Source organism: Bidens hawaiensis, unplaced genomic scaffold (assembly GCF_021521415.1).
Source record: "Bidens hawaiensis isolate Kalapana, Puna unplaced genomic scaffold, B.hawaiensis_p1.1 tig00001842_1, whole genome shotgun sequence".
Lineage (NCBI taxonomy): Eukaryota > Viridiplantae > Streptophyta > Magnoliopsida > Asterales > Asteraceae > Bidens > Bidens hawaiensis.
This window is the reverse complement of record NW_027491102.1, coordinates 1,813,017-1,830,415: the sequence shown is the minus strand read 5'-3', so window position 1 is coordinate 1,830,415 and position 17,399 is coordinate 1,813,017. Positions and strand designations below refer to the sequence as shown.

The window sequence follows — 17,399 nt, the reverse complement described above, 5'->3', positions numbered from 1 at the left end:
TTCGGGGCCTTACAGGTCGCCTCGCCCACAAATGTTCAACCAACTCATGTCGAAGATTCCCTTGTATCTCACGGCTCTTGATATTTGCTATGTTATGAAGTCTTTGTTGATCACTGATTATGGACGGTTGTGGCGGAATGTCACCTTGGTAGTTTTGGCAGATAGCTTTGCCCTCGTCTTCTAACGTCATGTTGTGTAGGATCAGACATGTGTAGACGACGTCCGTTATCCTCTCCCAAGTCCAATAACGTATCGGGTTCGCCAGTACATAATATTGTTTTTTCAGAGCTCCAAAAGCTCTTTCAATATCTTTTCTAGCAGACTCTTGCTTCTTCGTAAAATACTTCCGTTTGTCGACGATTGGATCTGTAAAAGCTTGAACTAACAAAGCCCATTCGTTGTAAATACCATCGACCAGATAGTACCCGTACTTGAAGAGTTCTCCATTTGCAACAAAAGATTGAGGTGGTTCAACCCCGTCGATAAGGTCGTTGATCAAATGTGACTGATCGATAACATTAAGGTCGTTATTTGACCCAGCAACACCAAAAAAAGCATGCCAAAACCAAAGATCCTGTGACACCGCCGCCTCAAGTATAAGGGTCGGCCCTTCATGATCACCACGGTGGAACTGACCTCGCCAGGCCGTTGGACACATAGCCCATCCAACATGCGTACAATCGATGCTACCTAGCATCCCAGGAAAACCATGTTTTTCTGCGTGCACCTCATATATGCATTGGATGTCATACATTGTAGGTTTACGCAGATATCTCCGAGAGTAAATCGATATGAATCCTACGTATATAAAATAATCTATAAACATATAATATATATTACAAAATGTATTAAATATTTAATAAAAACTAAAATTAATGTTTTTTACCTTGGGAGAAAAAATGAAGGGATTCACGTGCAACCCTTTTCGACATCTGTAAATACTCATCCAAAACGTCCGACGAGATGCCGTACGCTAATTGACGGATAGCAGCCATGCATTTTTGAAGAGGGGTAAAACCGGGGAGACCCCTAGCATCCTCCCTTTGTTGAAAAAAGGGATACCGTGCCTCTAAATCACTTGCTATACGCATGAACAATTGTCTGCTCATTCGGAAACGAGTTCGAAAATCCGACTCCTCGTATACCGGTTGAGGGCTAAAATAATGCCTAATCAAAGTATCGTTAGCACCCGATCGATCACGATCACGAGGTGGTGCTCTAACTCTCGGGACTCGAGGTTGATGGGCTTGATTTTGCAAGAGATCCACCACGGTTGCGGTCAAAACTCCCCCTACATGAAGAAGCAAATCATCCTCTTCGGAGGAGTCGGAATCAGACGAGTACCACGACATTTTTTTTTTAAAAAGTTGAGAAGATGAATTGATTTTGGGTGAAGGTTTGAAGTTGTGGTATAAAAATGGGATGAAATTGGGGTATTATATAGGAAAATTTTTATTTTTTAATTTAATAAGAGCCCAACGGCTCTTTTTCTAAAATTCAACAAGCCTCTCTCTCTCTTCTCCCGCTAACCAGCTTGCGCCTGCATGTTTTTCCGCGCTAGCGCCCCGTTAGCGCCCCGGTTAGCGCCCCGGTGGTGTGGTGTTAGCGCCTGGGGGCGCGAGCGGAGGGGCTCTAGCGCCCCCGTTGAAGCCCCACACCCCTCAGCCTTAGGGATATATTTATCATTTCGATTTTTGAGCCTTTCAGTTTACTTACATAAATTAAGAGAATTGGCTCTATGTTGTAACCAAAATAAGACGTCCTCCTTAATTAGCTCACTAACTTTAAAGTTATCAAAAATAAATGGGTTGTGATATTTATGGGTTGGACTCTGATTATGGGTGTGCGATGGATCGTTTACGTACTTCACTTCCAGATTTTGATCTTAGCGGGTTCTCTAATAAGGACACCGCCCCCCCTAAAGCCCAACATGTTGTGGCGAGTGCCTTATTTAGTGGAATCGTCAAGAGTTTAGAAGTGAAGTTTGATCTATCCCCTAGCCAAAAGGCGGTGTTTGAATGCCTTCGGGCTCCTCGGGCTCAGGATTTTCTAACGGCCATCCCCATTGAAGGATTAGGCCAACGTATGTCGGGTTTGGAGTATCGGGCTATCCTTAAGTACCGGTTAATGATCCCTATGTTCCCGACGGATGAACCTTGCCCAATTTGTCGTAAGGTCTGTTTGGATTCTTTTGGTGACCATGCGGTGCATTGCAAAGAATTGCCTGGCTTTAAATACAGACATGATCTGGTTAGGGATGTTCTGTGTGATGTTCTTAAACGGGCAGGGATTTCTGCTAAAAAGGAGGCCCCTGTTAACTTTCTCACGGATCCTATTGAAGGGAGGTCTACTTTACGACCAGCTGATATTCTTGTGTTCGGGTGGGCAGGGGGGAAACACGCCTGTGTGGATCTTACAGGAGTGTCTCCTCTTGTTGGGCTCAGGGACCGTGGGTTTGTTGTGGGTCAGGCTGCGTTGAAGGCTGAATCGGGCAAAGTTGTTAAACACGAGAAAGCTTGTTTAGATAATCAACATGTCTTTCTACCATTTGCCGTTGATACATTTGGTTTTCTGGCTCCAGAGGCTGTGAAATTTTTGAGTAGGGTTCAGCGCGTCGTACACGGAACCTCTTCAGCTTCTAGGTCCCAAAGCTTCGTTTTTAACAGGATTGGCTTTGCTGTTCAAAAGGGGGTTGCGGCGCAGCTTGTTGCCCGTTTGCCTGCCACTTTATTGTAATCGTTTTATAGTAAATTATATAAAGAAAGATTTCCTCATAAAAAAAAATAAATAAATAAATAAATAGCTTTATTTATCTTTTTCCATAAATTCCTCATCGTCACCATAACCGCAACGGTAATCATCTTATTTTTTTCCCAAGTTTCCAGTGTAGTCGTGTTCATAGTCAAGCATTTGTCTAACAGTCACCGTATTATGAGGAGTTGGAATTAATATTTTGCCATGTTACCCTGTTCCAAGGCCGGCTATGAGGTAGGGTTGGGCAGTTGACCGACACCTTGACAGACCCGAATTATTATTTTTTTAAAAAAATTATATATAATTTTTTAAAAAAATATATATGTATTTTTAATATTAATACCCAGTTCTTTACCAAATATTTCACATTCAATTCAAAATTTTTTCACGATTTTTAAAGGCGGCCATGCCCAACCCCACCCAGTTTATTGGGTATACCAAATAATAAACACGTATACTAGTATTTAGGTAATATCACGGACTTCCCCATTGTTTCGGTCGGTGGTGAGATTGGTATAAAATCAAGTCACACAATCGGATTCGGGAGTCCTTTTTCATTATCCAACCACCCTCACACACACTACCTACACCTACATGTATCAAAACCTAGACAAATAAGTCACCATTTTGCATGATTTTACTCTCAATGGCGATTGAAGCTTCACAGGTACATTTTCACCATCTATTATCTAATCCCCAATTCGTTCTACATTTCTACCGTAATAATATTAATAATGATTATGCAAAAAAATGATGTATCAAGGCGATGAAATCAGACTTCAAACGGCGTACGGAAATAAAACAGATGAAAATATTCCGTTGTACGGATCCGCCATGACGGACTTGTTTCCGGCGAATGCTTTCAATTCCAGAAAACGATCACGTGATTCTTCGCTCTCGTTTAATCCGTCAAACGCTCCGGTTATGAATCCGAAAGCGTTCGGGTCTCTCAACGAAGATATTGTCTAAAGAAACGTGGATCGACTCACTGGTAGACGATCAACTTTCCTCGGGTATGAGTATGCTATTTCACCGATGGTTCTCCGGAGTATGAATTCTTCCACCTACAAAACGAGCAGCACCGTGAACTTACCCCTCAGAAAGGGACAGAGGGGTCCTCTTTGGGGTAACCCTCCGGTGTGAGAATAAGAGATTGTAGGAGAAAATAATAATAATCTGAGAGTGAGTAAGGAATTGGAATGTATTTTCTTGCTTACCTCCCCTTGTGGAGGTGGTGTGGTATTTATAGTGTTAGGGTTTCCAATGATTGGCCTCAGATCCCATTAGGGCCTTTTTGGCCTCCTCCTATTGCTTTGCGCCACATGTCCTTAGGACACCTGGTGCTTTTTCATTGATTATTCTCTGACCCAGGTATTTCACTTGACCCATGTGCAATCACGTGGTAGCACATGGGTTTTGCTGAGTTGTCCACCTTTCATTGGCAGCTGTCAACATCAGCATATTCTTATTCCTTAAAGGATAACTTCTGGAAGGTTGTCTGACGAGCACAATCAAGGTTGTCCTTATCCTGATTTGGATAAGGACGAGGTTGATTATGTGCATGTGTGATATGCGCCTATCCTGAGGATGCGCGAGGTCTTCTCTTTATTCTCACGCGCAGATGTTTCATGCGCAGATGTGATATGCGCAAGCATATGTAATATGCGCCACGCGCAGATGTGATATGCGTGAGCATATATGATGCGTGAGCATGTGATATGCGCCACGCGCAGATGCGCCACGCGCAGATGTGATATGCGTGAGCATATATGGTGCGTGAGCATGTGATACGCGTGAGCATATGTGATGCGTGAGCATATGTGATATGCGTGAGCATATGTGATGCGTGAGCATATGTGATATGCGTGAGCATATGTGATATGCGCCATGCGCATAGGTTTTGGCTTTGTGCCTTCATGATATCTTGATTTCAAGCCTCTTGTCTATATCTTGTGGGTTGACCCGCCCCGCTCGATGTTAAGGCGGGTACATACCTCTTCAAGCCCCCCCAGTCTAATGTGTGTCTTGTCTCGCGCGAGCGAGGTAAGATAGATATTATACTTAATAGTTTTCTCTTTTAATCGGGTTTGTCTTTTCCTTTTTTATTTCTCATCGTTGCGCGAAATTCTATCATTTTGGTTGAAATGAATCGTCCATGTACGTGGTTGGTTGGTGCTGACATGCGTCAGAGATGGAGACATGTGTCAAACTTTTCGTGTGCTCGAGGTGCTACAGTTGCCTTTCATGTCCCCTCACACAGTGTCAGGAACACGTGTCGCGCTCGTGTTGGCCTGCACCTGCGAGTGGGGGCGCGTGAACTCTGATCAGTACCTGTTTCGTTCCCTTTCATGTCCCCTCACACAGTGTCAGGAACACGTGTCGCGCTCGCGTTGGCCTGCACCTGCGAGTGGGGGCGCGTGAACTCTGATCAGTACCTGTTTCTCTCTCTCATGGGCCTATAAAAGCAAGCCTTTTGAGTTATTATTCTTTATCTTCATTGTTATTTCAGAGCTTTTTCTTTCCTTCCATTTTTATTCCGATTAAGGGCCTGTCTTTCGCTTCCAGATTTCCATTCTTGAAGTAACCTCTGTTTGATTCACAGTTGTATGTCTGATAACCCAGACACCACAATCTCCCCCAGCAAACGCCGTGTAAAATCATTAGTCATGTCCACTTTGAAGAAGACCGGCAAGGGAAAACGGGCTGCCGAGGCCTCGTCGGAGGAGGTGGGGAAGGGCAAGACAGTGAAGAGGTGGGATGAGATTCCCTGCAAATTGAGACAGTCTGATTTCGACAGTCTCATCGCCTCTCAGGGTTTTCTCCCTGAGTACGGCTGTCTGCTCCCGGCGGCCGGGCAAACGGCGGCAGATCCGCCCACCGGCTATATCTCCTTATACTGCCATTTTTTCACTCACTGCAACCTTCGTCTCCCGATGACAAGGTTTATGGGTGCGCTGCTTCAATTTCATGGGATTCACATATCCCAAGTCCATCCTTTTGGACTTGTGCGCATGACTCATTTTGAGTTCATGTGCAAAGCTCAGCGCGAGGAGCCCACCCCTCGGCGCTTTTAATATTTTTATAAGCCAAAAATCCAAGATTCTTGGTTCTCATTCGTTCCTCGCAGTCAGAAGGTCAAGTGCTGCACTGGTTCCTTCAAAAGCCTTCATGACTGGTCTGAGAAATTTTTTTATATTAAGGCTGGTGTGATTCCCATCCGCATGACCATGCGCGCGATCACTTCTGCGCCCGCGGATGTGAATGTTCTTAAGAACCCAACTGGCGCATGGGTTAATAAGTTGACTGCTGAACCATCCCCCGCCAAGAATATTTGCGAGGAGGCGCTGGTGGGGGTTGGTATGAGCAGGAGGTGGACCGACAGCGCGACTGAGCCTGTTATCCAAGTTGATGGCTTATGTGAGTTATTAGCTCATTGCATTATTTCTGCGCGAATATAATTCGTTTTGCTGATATCATTTGTCTTGTTTTATGCAGTAAGCAAGGAGTACGTCCACGCCGCCTATGATGAGCATATGGAGGGTGGCTCTGTCGCGCTAGGCGCTGGGGAAGTTGGTTTCCCCGATCGCTTCGATGATATGTTCATCCCTGTTGATTTGGGATTTTGCTTTGACAGCGATGCGCCTGGTAGGCCTTTGTACTTATGCTTATGCCTTTAGAATACCAAATTTGGTTAACATTTCTGTTGCACGTATTGTAGATGCGCTCGAGAATTATGAGCTAGAGCTTGCGGAAGAGGAGGTGGAGGAGGAAGCTGAGGTGCCACAACTCAAGCGTAAAGCTAAAGGGAAAACTGGCGCAGGGGCCAGTAAAAAACAGAAGAAAAATGATGCCCCTGTTGCTCAGGATCCTCCTACTCAAGCGAAGGGACTTGAGAAAACCAAGGGGTTTACCTCCAAGTTTTCCTTGTCTTCTTTGCCTCAAGGTATGGTGCCGCCACCTCCTCCCTTCGCGCGGCGGAAAAGGGAAGCGGCGCTGCGCCTGCTGTTTCCTCTTCTCCAACAGGTATACTTTGTTTATACTTTTTGGTTTTATGAGCGTGATTCCGATAGAGTTATTAATGAATCTTTGCTCACTCAAATGTTTGTAGAGCCGGCGACCTTGGTGGATCAACCTCAGGCGCAACAAGGTACCGAGGCCGCGCCGAAGGTTGCTTTGAAGTCCCCTGTTTTACCCTCGAAAAGGGGGAAAATGGACTTCATGGCGATGTTTAACTCGCAAACGGCGGTGCGCCAAGGTATATATTGCGCTTTTATTTTCTGACTTTTTTCTTTTAGATCAAGTCATGAATCATTTCTCTTTGTTGGTTTTTTCATAGGAATTATAGCTGGCACACAAGCTGCTGGCGGCACTGCTGGCGCCGGCGCCAGCGCCGTTGGTTCTGCTCCTGCTCCTGCAAGCACTGAATCTCCTCTCATTGGGATTACTAAGGAGCAGGAGACTGTTTTACGCGCTGATCTAGCGGCGTCGAGACCTCCCTCACCTTCTCCTGCGCGCAGCCCTCGCGAGACTGGTTTTGATTTTTCCAAGTCGCAGGAGAAAAGACCTGTTACAGAGGATGATGAGGAGGTCAATTTTGAAGACTCCGATGGTGGCCGCGCAAGCCCTGTAGCGCCACGAGATTTCGTGGCGCAGCCTTCTCGTGGGGCTGGCGCTGACTTTTCTGCTTGCTCTCCGCAGGTATAAGTTCGTTTTGCTCCGCTGCGCGGACTTCCATATTAGTGTTTAGATGACTAGAACGTTGCTTTGTGTTTGCAGGAAGCCGATCACATATACCGCCCGAGATGGAATATTACTGAGGATAGCTCATTTCAGTCCATGGGTGTGTGTGAAGACTTCTGGGCTCACTCTGTGCCTCCCGCTGAAAGGAGGTTTCAGGAGGACCGCGCTCGCGTGGACTTGCTCAATGACCATCTTTTTGCTGGGTCTGCGTTCTTTGCTGCCTCCCAAGAGCTTCGCTATGATTATGTGAAGGTGCGTGATGCTCTTGCGGAGGCCAAGCAAGAGGCTAAGGTATCTGCTTGGAATCTTTCTGACGCTCGAGAGAGAGCTGAGAAACTCCAAGCAGAACTCAGCGAGAACCGAGCAAGTGCCAACGCTGCCTTCGTGAAGCGCGGGCATGAGCTGCAGGCTGCGCGGGAGAAGCTGCAGGCAGCAGAGGCGGATGCAACCAAGTACGCGCGGCGAGTGCGCGATTTGGAGCTAGATGCAGAGGCGCGTGATCAAACTCTTGTGCAGGCTATCACTGACAAATCTTTATTAGAGAGTGAGGTTGCACGCCTGAAGAAAGAGCTTGAGGCCGCGCGGGCAGAGAAGGATGAAGCCCTGGCGACGGCAGCGTCTGGCCAAGAAGAGCTCGATGCTGCGCGAGCGGAAAGGAATGAGGCCTTGGTGGCAGCAGCGTCCGACAGAGAAGAGCTAAAACAGACCAAGGAAACTGTTGAGTTGTTAAATTCTCAGATTCCTGCTCTTGAGACGTCTGTTTCTTCCCTCGCGCAGGATCGCCAATGGCTAGTCTCACAGGGTATGACTCGTTGCGCTTATGCGATGAAATACTCAGACGAGTTTCAGACCCTTGTGATGGATTGCAACGCTGCCTCGCGCTTGGTGGGCCGAGCTGAAGGGTTTAAGGATGGCTGTGAATATAGCATGCTGAAGAAGAACCCATCCGACTACCCTTATCAGCTCGACGTTGTCTGCGCTGACATGGCCGAGGTGAGGGAGAAGTATTTGAATACTCCCATTCCCATCCTTGAGCAGGTATTTTAACCTTAATGAGTTTACCTTGACTTATTTTCCTAGTCTTTTTGTACTCATACTTTTCCTTATGATTTGCAGATAGCCTCGCTTGCTGATCAGCCCGATCTCGGCGCTCTAAAGAAATTACTTGACGAGTGTGAAGGGGCTGGTGGCGGCGATGATGGCGCGGGCAATGCTGCCTCTGCTAGCGGCTCTGGCGTGACCAAAGGACCCGCTCCTAACACTATTGTGATAGAAGACGACTCCATTCAAGACGAACAGCTTGACTATGGCAAGTTTGGAGATGACGAGGAGCGGGCTGCGCCAGATGCTGAGGGAGGTAATGATGAGGGCGATGAAGAGGCTGACGTTGATATAGAGACTTGAGAAGCCCTTCATGTTTTTTTTTTTATTTGCAGTTTGTATCTCATCATTTTGTAAATTTGTAAACTTCTATGTTTTGGAATGAAATTTTGTTTTTCCCTTATTCGCATCTTGCGCATTCCCCATTCATCTCTTTATATTGCATGTTTGCTTGTTGAATATAAGATATGCTTGCACGTTGAAATTTGAACAAGGTTGTAAGGAAATTATTTTACTTAATCCTTGTCATATTTTAAGTGATTTTGCAATATCCTGACTATGCTGACACGTGCCTTGGCGTTTCATTATTTCTCTTTTGCGCGACGTTATCGCGCATTTATTATAGGGAATTATGAGTTTTTTAGCCTTTACGTGTCAGTATGTGTTACTCTGATATCCATTACAATTCCATGCGCGACCTCGACCTGAGACCTTAACAACTATGTTTTGGCATGTGCTTTGCCTTAGTTGTGCTTAGGTATTTTTATGGTCTAGCTGCGCAGCATGTAGGATGGATCTTGTGAGCGATTTGAGCTAAGGCTCGTATTATTGGGCTAAGGCCCTGAGCTAAGGCTCATATTATTGGGCTAAGGCCCTGACGTTTTAGAGTTAAAACTCGTTAACGCGTTTGAGCTTGAAGCTCGCGCATGTATGTTTTACTTCGTTTTATTTTTTGTTTTGATGTCAATACAATGTTGTCATATTGCTCAAAATTAATAAAGGGAAGTGTGAAACATGTATGCAAAAGGTAATAGAACACACATTAAGAGAAAATAGCGCTTATCATTATTCATAATGGCTTAAAAAGCCTTGATTACAAACTTGACAATTTTTACATGAAACATTTTCTAAGCTGTGCTGCGTTCCATGCGCGCGGGATCTTCTTTCCATTCAAATCTTTTAAAGTGTATGCGCCTTTTCCCAATTCTTCCAAGACTTGAAAAGGTCCCTCCCAGTTGGGGGACATTTTTCCCGGAGGTATTGCGCGGCTAGCTTCATTGTTCCGAAGGACAAAATCGTTCTTCTTGAAGTGGCATTCTTTCACGCGTTGATTGTAATATTTTTCTAGTTTTTTCTTGTATTTGGCTTCACTGATGATAGCCGCCTCTCTGCGCCCTTCAAGTAAGTTGAGATCCAACCTCCTTTCGCGCTCGTTATCAATCTTACTCATCATGAGCACTCTATGGGATGGGCATCCAATTTCTGCTGGAATCATAGCCTCCGTTCCATAGGTTAGGCTGAACGGGGATTCGCCATTGCTGGTTTTGCTTAATGTCCTGTGCGCCCACAGGACATTAGGTAGCTCCTCGACCCATGAATGGGATTATCCCTCCAACCTTTTCTTCAGCCCATTCAGCAAGCTTTGGTTCGCGCGCTCCACTTGGCCATTCCCCTGAGGGTGGTATACTGAAGTGAAGATTTGGTTGATGCGCAATTCCTTGAGCCAACTGGATATCTTCCTGTCGGTGAATTGTTTGCCATTGTCGCTCACAATTTCCATGGGCAGGCTAAAACGGCATATGGTGTGGCTCCAAATAAATTGCTTCATCGCCTCGGCTGTGATTTTTGCTAGTGGCTTGGCTTCAACCCATTTTGTGAAATAGTCTACTGCCACTACCAAAAATTTTACTCGCCCTTGCGCTTGCGGTAGGGGACCCACAATATCGATTGCCCATTTGTGGAAAGGCCATGCGGAGGTCACCGGAATCAAGTTGTTCTTTGGCCGCATGGTGTTTGGCGCATAGCTCTGACACGCTTTGCATTTTTGGATCTCTTTTAACGCGTCCAAGTACATGCCTGGCCAATAGTAACCTGCGCTCATTGCCTTGGCAACCACCATGCGCGGGCCAGCATGTATTCCACAGATTCCTTCGTGTATCTCTCTGATCACATAGCTTGCTTCCTCAGCATCTAGGCATTTTATGAGCGGTCCAAGATAAGAGCGTCGATATAACGTACCATCAAGCAGTTCGTAGTTCTGCGACTTGTGTCTTATCTTCCTCGCCTGTGCGCGATCGTCCGGTATCTTTCCCTCTTTCAAGAATTCCATTAATGGATTTATCCATGATGAAGGTGTTGTATGAATTACAAGGACAGACTTCGCTCCCACCGACGGGTTGCTCATTACTTCCACCCTGACATCTTTGCCAAAGTGATCGAAGCTGGTTGATGCCATCTTACTCAGCGCGTCGGCAGACTTGTTTTCACTGCGCGGAATATGTATGATTCTGAAGAAGTCAAATTGCTCGATGAGTTTTCTCGCCTGCTCTAGATACAGAGGCATGGTGTTCTCCTTGGCATCATAAAGGCCATTGACCTGTGCTGCTACCAAGTATGAATCAACATGGGCCTCTAGCTTTTTAACTCCGAACTTGTGCGCGATGCGCAGACCAGCCAGCAGGGCTTCATACTCAGCTTCATTGTTGGTGCTCTTGAAATCCAACCTGATTGCGTAAGTATACTCATGACTTTCTGGATCCACCAGCTTGAGGCCTGCGCCGGACCCTTCATTGTTTGAAGCTCCATCAGTGAATAATCTCCAAACATTTTTTTCATTATTGGCTTGCGGAGGGTCTACCTCGCGCTGAGCCTCTTCAATTTTTCCTTCAGGGATTTCTGCGATGAAATCAGCTAAGACTTGTCCCTTTATTGCTGGACGGGGCTTATAGGCGATCGTGTGCTCTCCTAATTCCAGCGCCCATTTTGTCAGCCTTCCTGAGAGCGCGGGACGCCGCAAGACTTGCTGGATGTTGTAACCAGTCAGAACTTCAATAGGATGACCATTGAAATATCTATGAAGCTTGCGCGACGCGTGTGTTAGTGACAAAACTAACTTTTCCATGATGGAGTAGCGCGTCTCAGGATCTGTCAGCACCCGACTCACATAATAGATTGGTGTTTGGATTCCCTTGCGATCCACCAACAACACTGCGCCGATGGCGCGCTTTCCTGCTGACAGGTACAATGTTAGAGTTTCGCCAGGAAGTGGAGCTGTGAGCGCAGGGAGATTTATCAGACATTCTTTTATCTCACTGAAAGCTTGCTCGGCCTCAGGCGTCCACTTGAATTGGCTTTTCTTTAGGCAATTTCTCAATGTGTTAACAAATGGGGTAGATTTGCTTGCATGGTTCGCTAGGAACCTGTTAATTGATACCAATCTACCATTCAACTTTTGAACTTCCTTCATGGTGGATGGTGAGGGCATGTCAAGGATAGCCTCCACCTTCTCTGGGTTCACCTTGAAACCATCCTTGGTGACCATTACACCTAGAAATTTCCCTTCTTCTACGCCGAATGTGCATTTGCTCGGGTTGAGCTTCATGTTTACTTCCTTTAGGCGCCAAAGGGTTTCTTCGATGTCTTTGAGCATTTGTTTTTCCTCCCTGCTTTTAATCACCAAATCATCCACGTAGACTTCTAGGTTTCTTCCAATTTGCTCGTTGAAAACCGCATCCATGAGTCTTTGGTAGGTGGCTCCTGCATTCTTCAAACTAAAGGGCATTTTTGTGTAACAAAAAACACCCTTGTCAGTTCTGAAGGCAGTCTTGTCCTCGTCTTGTGGTGCCATTTGAATTTGGTGATAGCCCTTGTAGGCGTCCAGGAAACATTTGAGCTTAAATGGCGCCACAGAGTCCACCTTCGCGTCAATGTTTGGGAGGGGGTAACAATCTTTTGGACATGCTTTGTTGAGGTCCTTGAAATCAATGCACATCCTCCATGACCCGTTGCTCTTCTTTACCATCACAGGATTGGCTACCCATGTTTGGTATCGTATTGGGCAGATGATATTTGCGCGCAGTAGATCTTCTACTTGCTCATTCATGGCCTTTGCCTTCTCATCCCCTATGACTCTCTTCTTTTGAGCAATTGGCTCTACAGACTTGAAGGTGTTGAGAGAATGTTGCGCCAGGTCTCGCGGAACCCCAGTCATATCAGAATGTTGCCACGCGAAGACCGACATATACGTTGTGAGCAATCTTTTCATTCTCAACCTTGTGTCGTCTGATATCGTAGCTCCAATTGTGATTGTTTGCTCTGGGAATTTTGGGTTGAGAATCCATTCCTCTGGCGCGTTGTTTGCCATTGGAAGTTTCATTCTCCCTTCCCTCGGTATACTTGTCACTGCGCACAAATGATCTCGGTATACAAATGTTACACCTGTTGGTGTTGGGAACCCCAGCGCGCTGTGCGCTGGTGACGGTATGGCGTTGAATTGAGCAATCGTTCCTCTACCCAAGATCATATTGTGGCATGAAGTGGTGGGCAAGACCAAGAAGTTGACAATTTCGGCTCGCTTGTGTTTCTCATCCCCCATAGTTAGTTCAAATTGTATCTGACCTAGGGGGTGAATGATTTCATTTGAAACACCCGAGATTGGTGCATTCACAATTTCGAGCCTTGCTTGGTCTGCTGGATCCAACTTCCTGAAACATTGCTCATACATGATGTCTGATTCACTGCCAGTGTCCGCCAGGACTTTTGACACTTCATAATGAGCAATGTGTGTAGTGATGACTAGAGGACTGCTGATAGACGGGCCTCCCCTGATTCTTGGGAAGATTACTTGTTGCTCGCGCCAATCTCCTTGGACTTGCGCGCTTCTCTTTCTCGATCTTTGCCCTTGCCTTCCTCCCTCGGCTACACAGATTCTTTTGAACTTTTTGCTGGCTGAGGCTCCATCTGGTTGTTCATTCTCTGGTCTTGGGTTTTTCACCAGGTGAGCCAACTTGCCTGATTTCACATCTCTTTCAATCGCATCCTTCAAATGGTGGCATGCATCGGTGTTGTGCCCTGTGGACTTATGAAACTCACAATACTTGCCACTGTTTGATGGTCCCTTGTGGAGTAATGGCTTGGGGCTTTTAAACTGGACATTCTCTGTGCTTAACACTTGTGAAGGCGTTTTAGTGAGGGGAGTCCATATTCTTGGTAGGGGTCTGTTAGGCTCTCTGCCGCCTTCCCTCTTGTCACTTTCTCCGCGATTACGAATGTCTTTTTGCGGCTGGGGTGAGCTTGGTTGCGCCTGCTTTTCTGCGGGAGAAAAACTGGTTTGTTGCAACCTGGACCATACGGAGTTCTGTTTGCCCCTCCTTTCATTGTTGCGCGGTGCTTCTGTTTGATGCCCTCTATCTCTTGCTCTATCTTGGGCAATTTGTTTTTCATTTCGCGCGAAGACTCGCGATGCTTCCATTAGCTTGGCCCAAGTGGTTGGCATGCCATCTCTGCTCACGAGAGCTCTGCGGAGTTGATCACTGCGCGCACCTTGTATAAAGGCCACGCGCAAGAGTTGCTCAGTGATACCTCCAATTGCAAGAGATTCCTGATTGAAACGGGTTATGTAGTCTTCAATGGTTTCATCATTCCTGCGCACGCAGTGCATGATGTCATCGGGGTCGCGCGTGTGTCTGCGCTGCTGTACGAAGTGAGCCTGGAACTTCTCCAATAGCTCTTCGAACCCATCGATTTGTCCAGTCGGCAAGCTTTCGAACCAGACACGCGCTGCGCCCGTGAGGCAGCGAGCAAACATGTGACACCATGTTGGCATCGTCCAGCTTTCTAGGTTTCCAGTGTTGTAAAAACCTTGTAAGAAATCGTCTAGATCTGTTGTGCCGTCGTACTTGCCCAAACCACTTGGCATCTTGGTTTTGTGCTGAATGGGAGCCTTCGCGATGCGCTCAGTGAATTTTGAATGCTTCACCAAGATGGCTGGCCTGTATGGTGTGGTTACGTCCACTTGCCCTCTCGCTGGTGGGTTGTACGGTGTGTACAGATCCATATCGGCTTTGGCTCCAGGCGCTATGTTCATATGCGCGCGGAGCTGTGAGCCTCCTGCATGAGTATCTCGCGTCTTCCTCATGCTGTGCACTTCTTCATCACTAAAATCAGCGTGTTCAGTGTGAACAGAGTGACTATCTTCCGGCGCGCGCGCCCTTTTTGTTGTTCCTTGAATGGTTTGCTTATCAAACGCGAGCCTTTGTGTTAAGTCGGCTAACTTTTTGTGTTTGACCAGCTCATTGTATTTGTCCATTAAACGTCGTTGTTCGTTTATGAGCCATTCTTTAGGGTCATTGGTTTCAACTTCTGGACCCATTGGTCCTTTTTGTTTCGCGCCAGTCAGATTTTGGAACGTGAGATCGTCTGGAGGAGTTTCAGTCTGGCTATGAGGAGTTGTGAAGGGATGGTTACTGGTGGTGCGCGCAGAATCACGCGGCACCCTCAGAAACTGCTGTCCCTCATTAACATCCTCAAACTCAATATCCTCCAGAACTTGATCGCTGTTTCGAACACCAGAAACCATGGTGAAGTTTTTCAGAGAGAACTGATGAGATGGTGATTTTGTTGCCGTTGTAACAGGTGATGGCGCCAATGAAGAAACGTGGATCGACTCACTGGTAGACGATCAACTTTCCTCGGGTATGAGTATGCTATTTCACCGATGGTTCTCCGGAGTATGAATTCTTCCACCTACAAAACGAGCAGCACCGTGAACTTACCCCTCAGAAAGGGACAGAGGGGTCCTCTTTGGGGTAACCCTCCGGTGTGAGAATAAGAGATTGTAGGAGAAAATAATAATAATCTGAGAGTGAGTAAGGAATTGGAATGTATTTTCTTGCTTACCTCCCCTTGTGGAGGTGGTGTGGTATTTATAGTGTTAGGGTTTCCAATGATTGGGCTCAGATCCCATTAGGGCCTTTTTGGCCTCCTCCTATTGCTTTGTGCCACGTGTCCTTAGGACACCTGGTGCTTTTTCATTGATTATTCTCTGACCCAGGTATTTCACCTGACCCATGTGCAATCACGTGGTAGCACATAGGTTTTGCTGAGTTGTCCACCTTTCATTGGCAGCTGTCAACATCAGCATATTCTTATTCCTTAAAGGATAACTTCTGGAAGGTTGTCTGACGAGCACAATCAAGGTTGTCCTTATCCTGATTTGGATAAGGACGAGGTTGATTATGTGCATGTGTGATATGCGCCTATCCTGAGGATGCGCGAGGTCTTCTCTTTATTCTCACGCGCAGATGTTTCATGCGCAGATGTGATATGCGCAAGCATATGTAATATGCGCCACGCGCAGATGTGATATGCGTGAGCATATATGATGCGTGAGCATGTGATATGCGCCACGCGCAGATGTGATATGCGTGAGCATATATGGTGCGTGAGCATGTGATACGCGTGAGCATATGTGATGCGTGAGCATATGTGATATGCGTGAGCATATGTGATATGCGCCATGCGCATAGGTTTTGGCTTTGTGCCTTCATGATATCTTGATTTCAAGCCTCTTGTCTATATCTTGTGGGTTGACCCGCCCCGCTCGATGTTAAGGCGGGTACATACCTCTTCATTGTCGGTTCGCAGATTTATCAACAGCAGTTCGAGATCGATCGGTTCATTACTAATCTTGTAAGTAACATTCTTCTATACCATTTTAAATGTGTTCTGTATATTAAGTTTTTTTTACAAACTATAGAATGAGAAGGTGAAAACAGAGATGGAAGAGATACGAAAGCAAAACTCGATGAGATTATTATCATTATACGAAGGATTAATGAACAGATTAAAAACAAAAGAAGACGAGATCATGAAAGTCAGACTAGTGAACCAATCGCTAGAGGAAAAAGTGAAATCAATGACGATAGAGAATCAAATATGGCGAGAATTGGCTCAAACTAATGAGGCAACAGCCAACGCGTTACGTAACAATCTGCAACAAGTGCTAGAACAGGCTCACCTTCAACAGCAGCAGCGTGTGGATATGGCTGATGACGCTGAGTCACACTGCGGAGGAGAGAGGTGTTGCCGGAGATGTGGGAAGGAGGAGTCAAGCGTGTTGTTGCTTCCGTGCAGGCATCTATGCGTGTGTAGGCTGTGTGTGTCCGCCATTAGCACTTGTCCAGTCTGCAACTCTACAAAGTCTGCCGGCGTACAGGTTAACATGACTTAGTTTTTGACAGCTCATTAATTAATATCTTATGGAGAAAACAAATGTAATTATATCTTAAAAAAAAAAGGAAGAATTAATTGTTTATTTATTTATTTTTGGTCAATAGTCACGGCTTTTAATGAATCAAGACAGGAGCGTATTTTGTGGCTTTATTACGTATCTCGCACGGAGTGTTTGTGTGTCTCTCTTTTTTATGGTGTTTTACTATGAGGAAAAAAGTTAGGGGAATGAGAGCACGTTAGTTGTTAGTTGAGTGGGTATATTATATTATATTATATGATTTGTACGTTTTTTTATTGGATGGATGTGCACATATCGTGGAGATATGTTAAGATCACATGTAGGATGAGGTGTAGGGTAGAGGGGTGTGGGAATCCGTGGAGGAAGCGGGCCGTGTCGTGATATAGGAGAGGTGGGTTCGTGAGAGATATGTGAGCACGTTGGTTTTGTGACATACTAACATGTTTGTGAACTTAGGTCTCAATGCTCTTAGAAATTAACTCTCTAATGGTAATGCGTTGAGGTGTAATAGAGAGGCGACAATTCGAAATAGAGGGAGATCATTTAGGATCGA

General features: G+C 46.0%; 1 protein-coding gene across 1 annotated transcript; it reads left to right on the top strand.

The window, feature by feature from the left end:
- Positions 1–3,400: 3,400 nt before the first annotated feature.
- On the top strand, positions 3,401–16,838 carry LOC143598008 (putative BOI-related E3 ubiquitin-protein ligase 3). Its single transcript, XM_077076347.1, has 3 exons — positions 3,401–3,421; positions 16,240–16,284; positions 16,352–16,838. The coding sequence occupies exons 1-3, from the start codon at positions 3,401–3,403 to the stop codon at positions 16,823–16,825; spliced, it is 540 nt and encodes a 179-aa protein (XP_076932462.1). The 3' UTR covers positions 16,826–16,838.
- The last annotated feature ends 561 nt before the right edge of the window (positions 16,839–17,399 follow it).

Excerpts from the sequence above, each read along its gene's own strand:
- LOC143598008 (XM_077076347.1), top strand. The coding sequence starts at position 3,401 with ATGGCGATTGAAGCTTCACAG. Across the intron at positions 3,422-16,239 it reads TGGCGATTGAAGCTTCACAG|ATTTATCAACAGCAGTTCGA; the intron begins GTACATTTTCAC and ends GTCGGTTCGCAG. Across the intron at positions 16,285-16,351 it reads ATCGGTTCATTACTAATCTT|AATGAGAAGGTGAAAACAGA; the intron begins GTAAGTAACATT and ends TACAAACTATAG.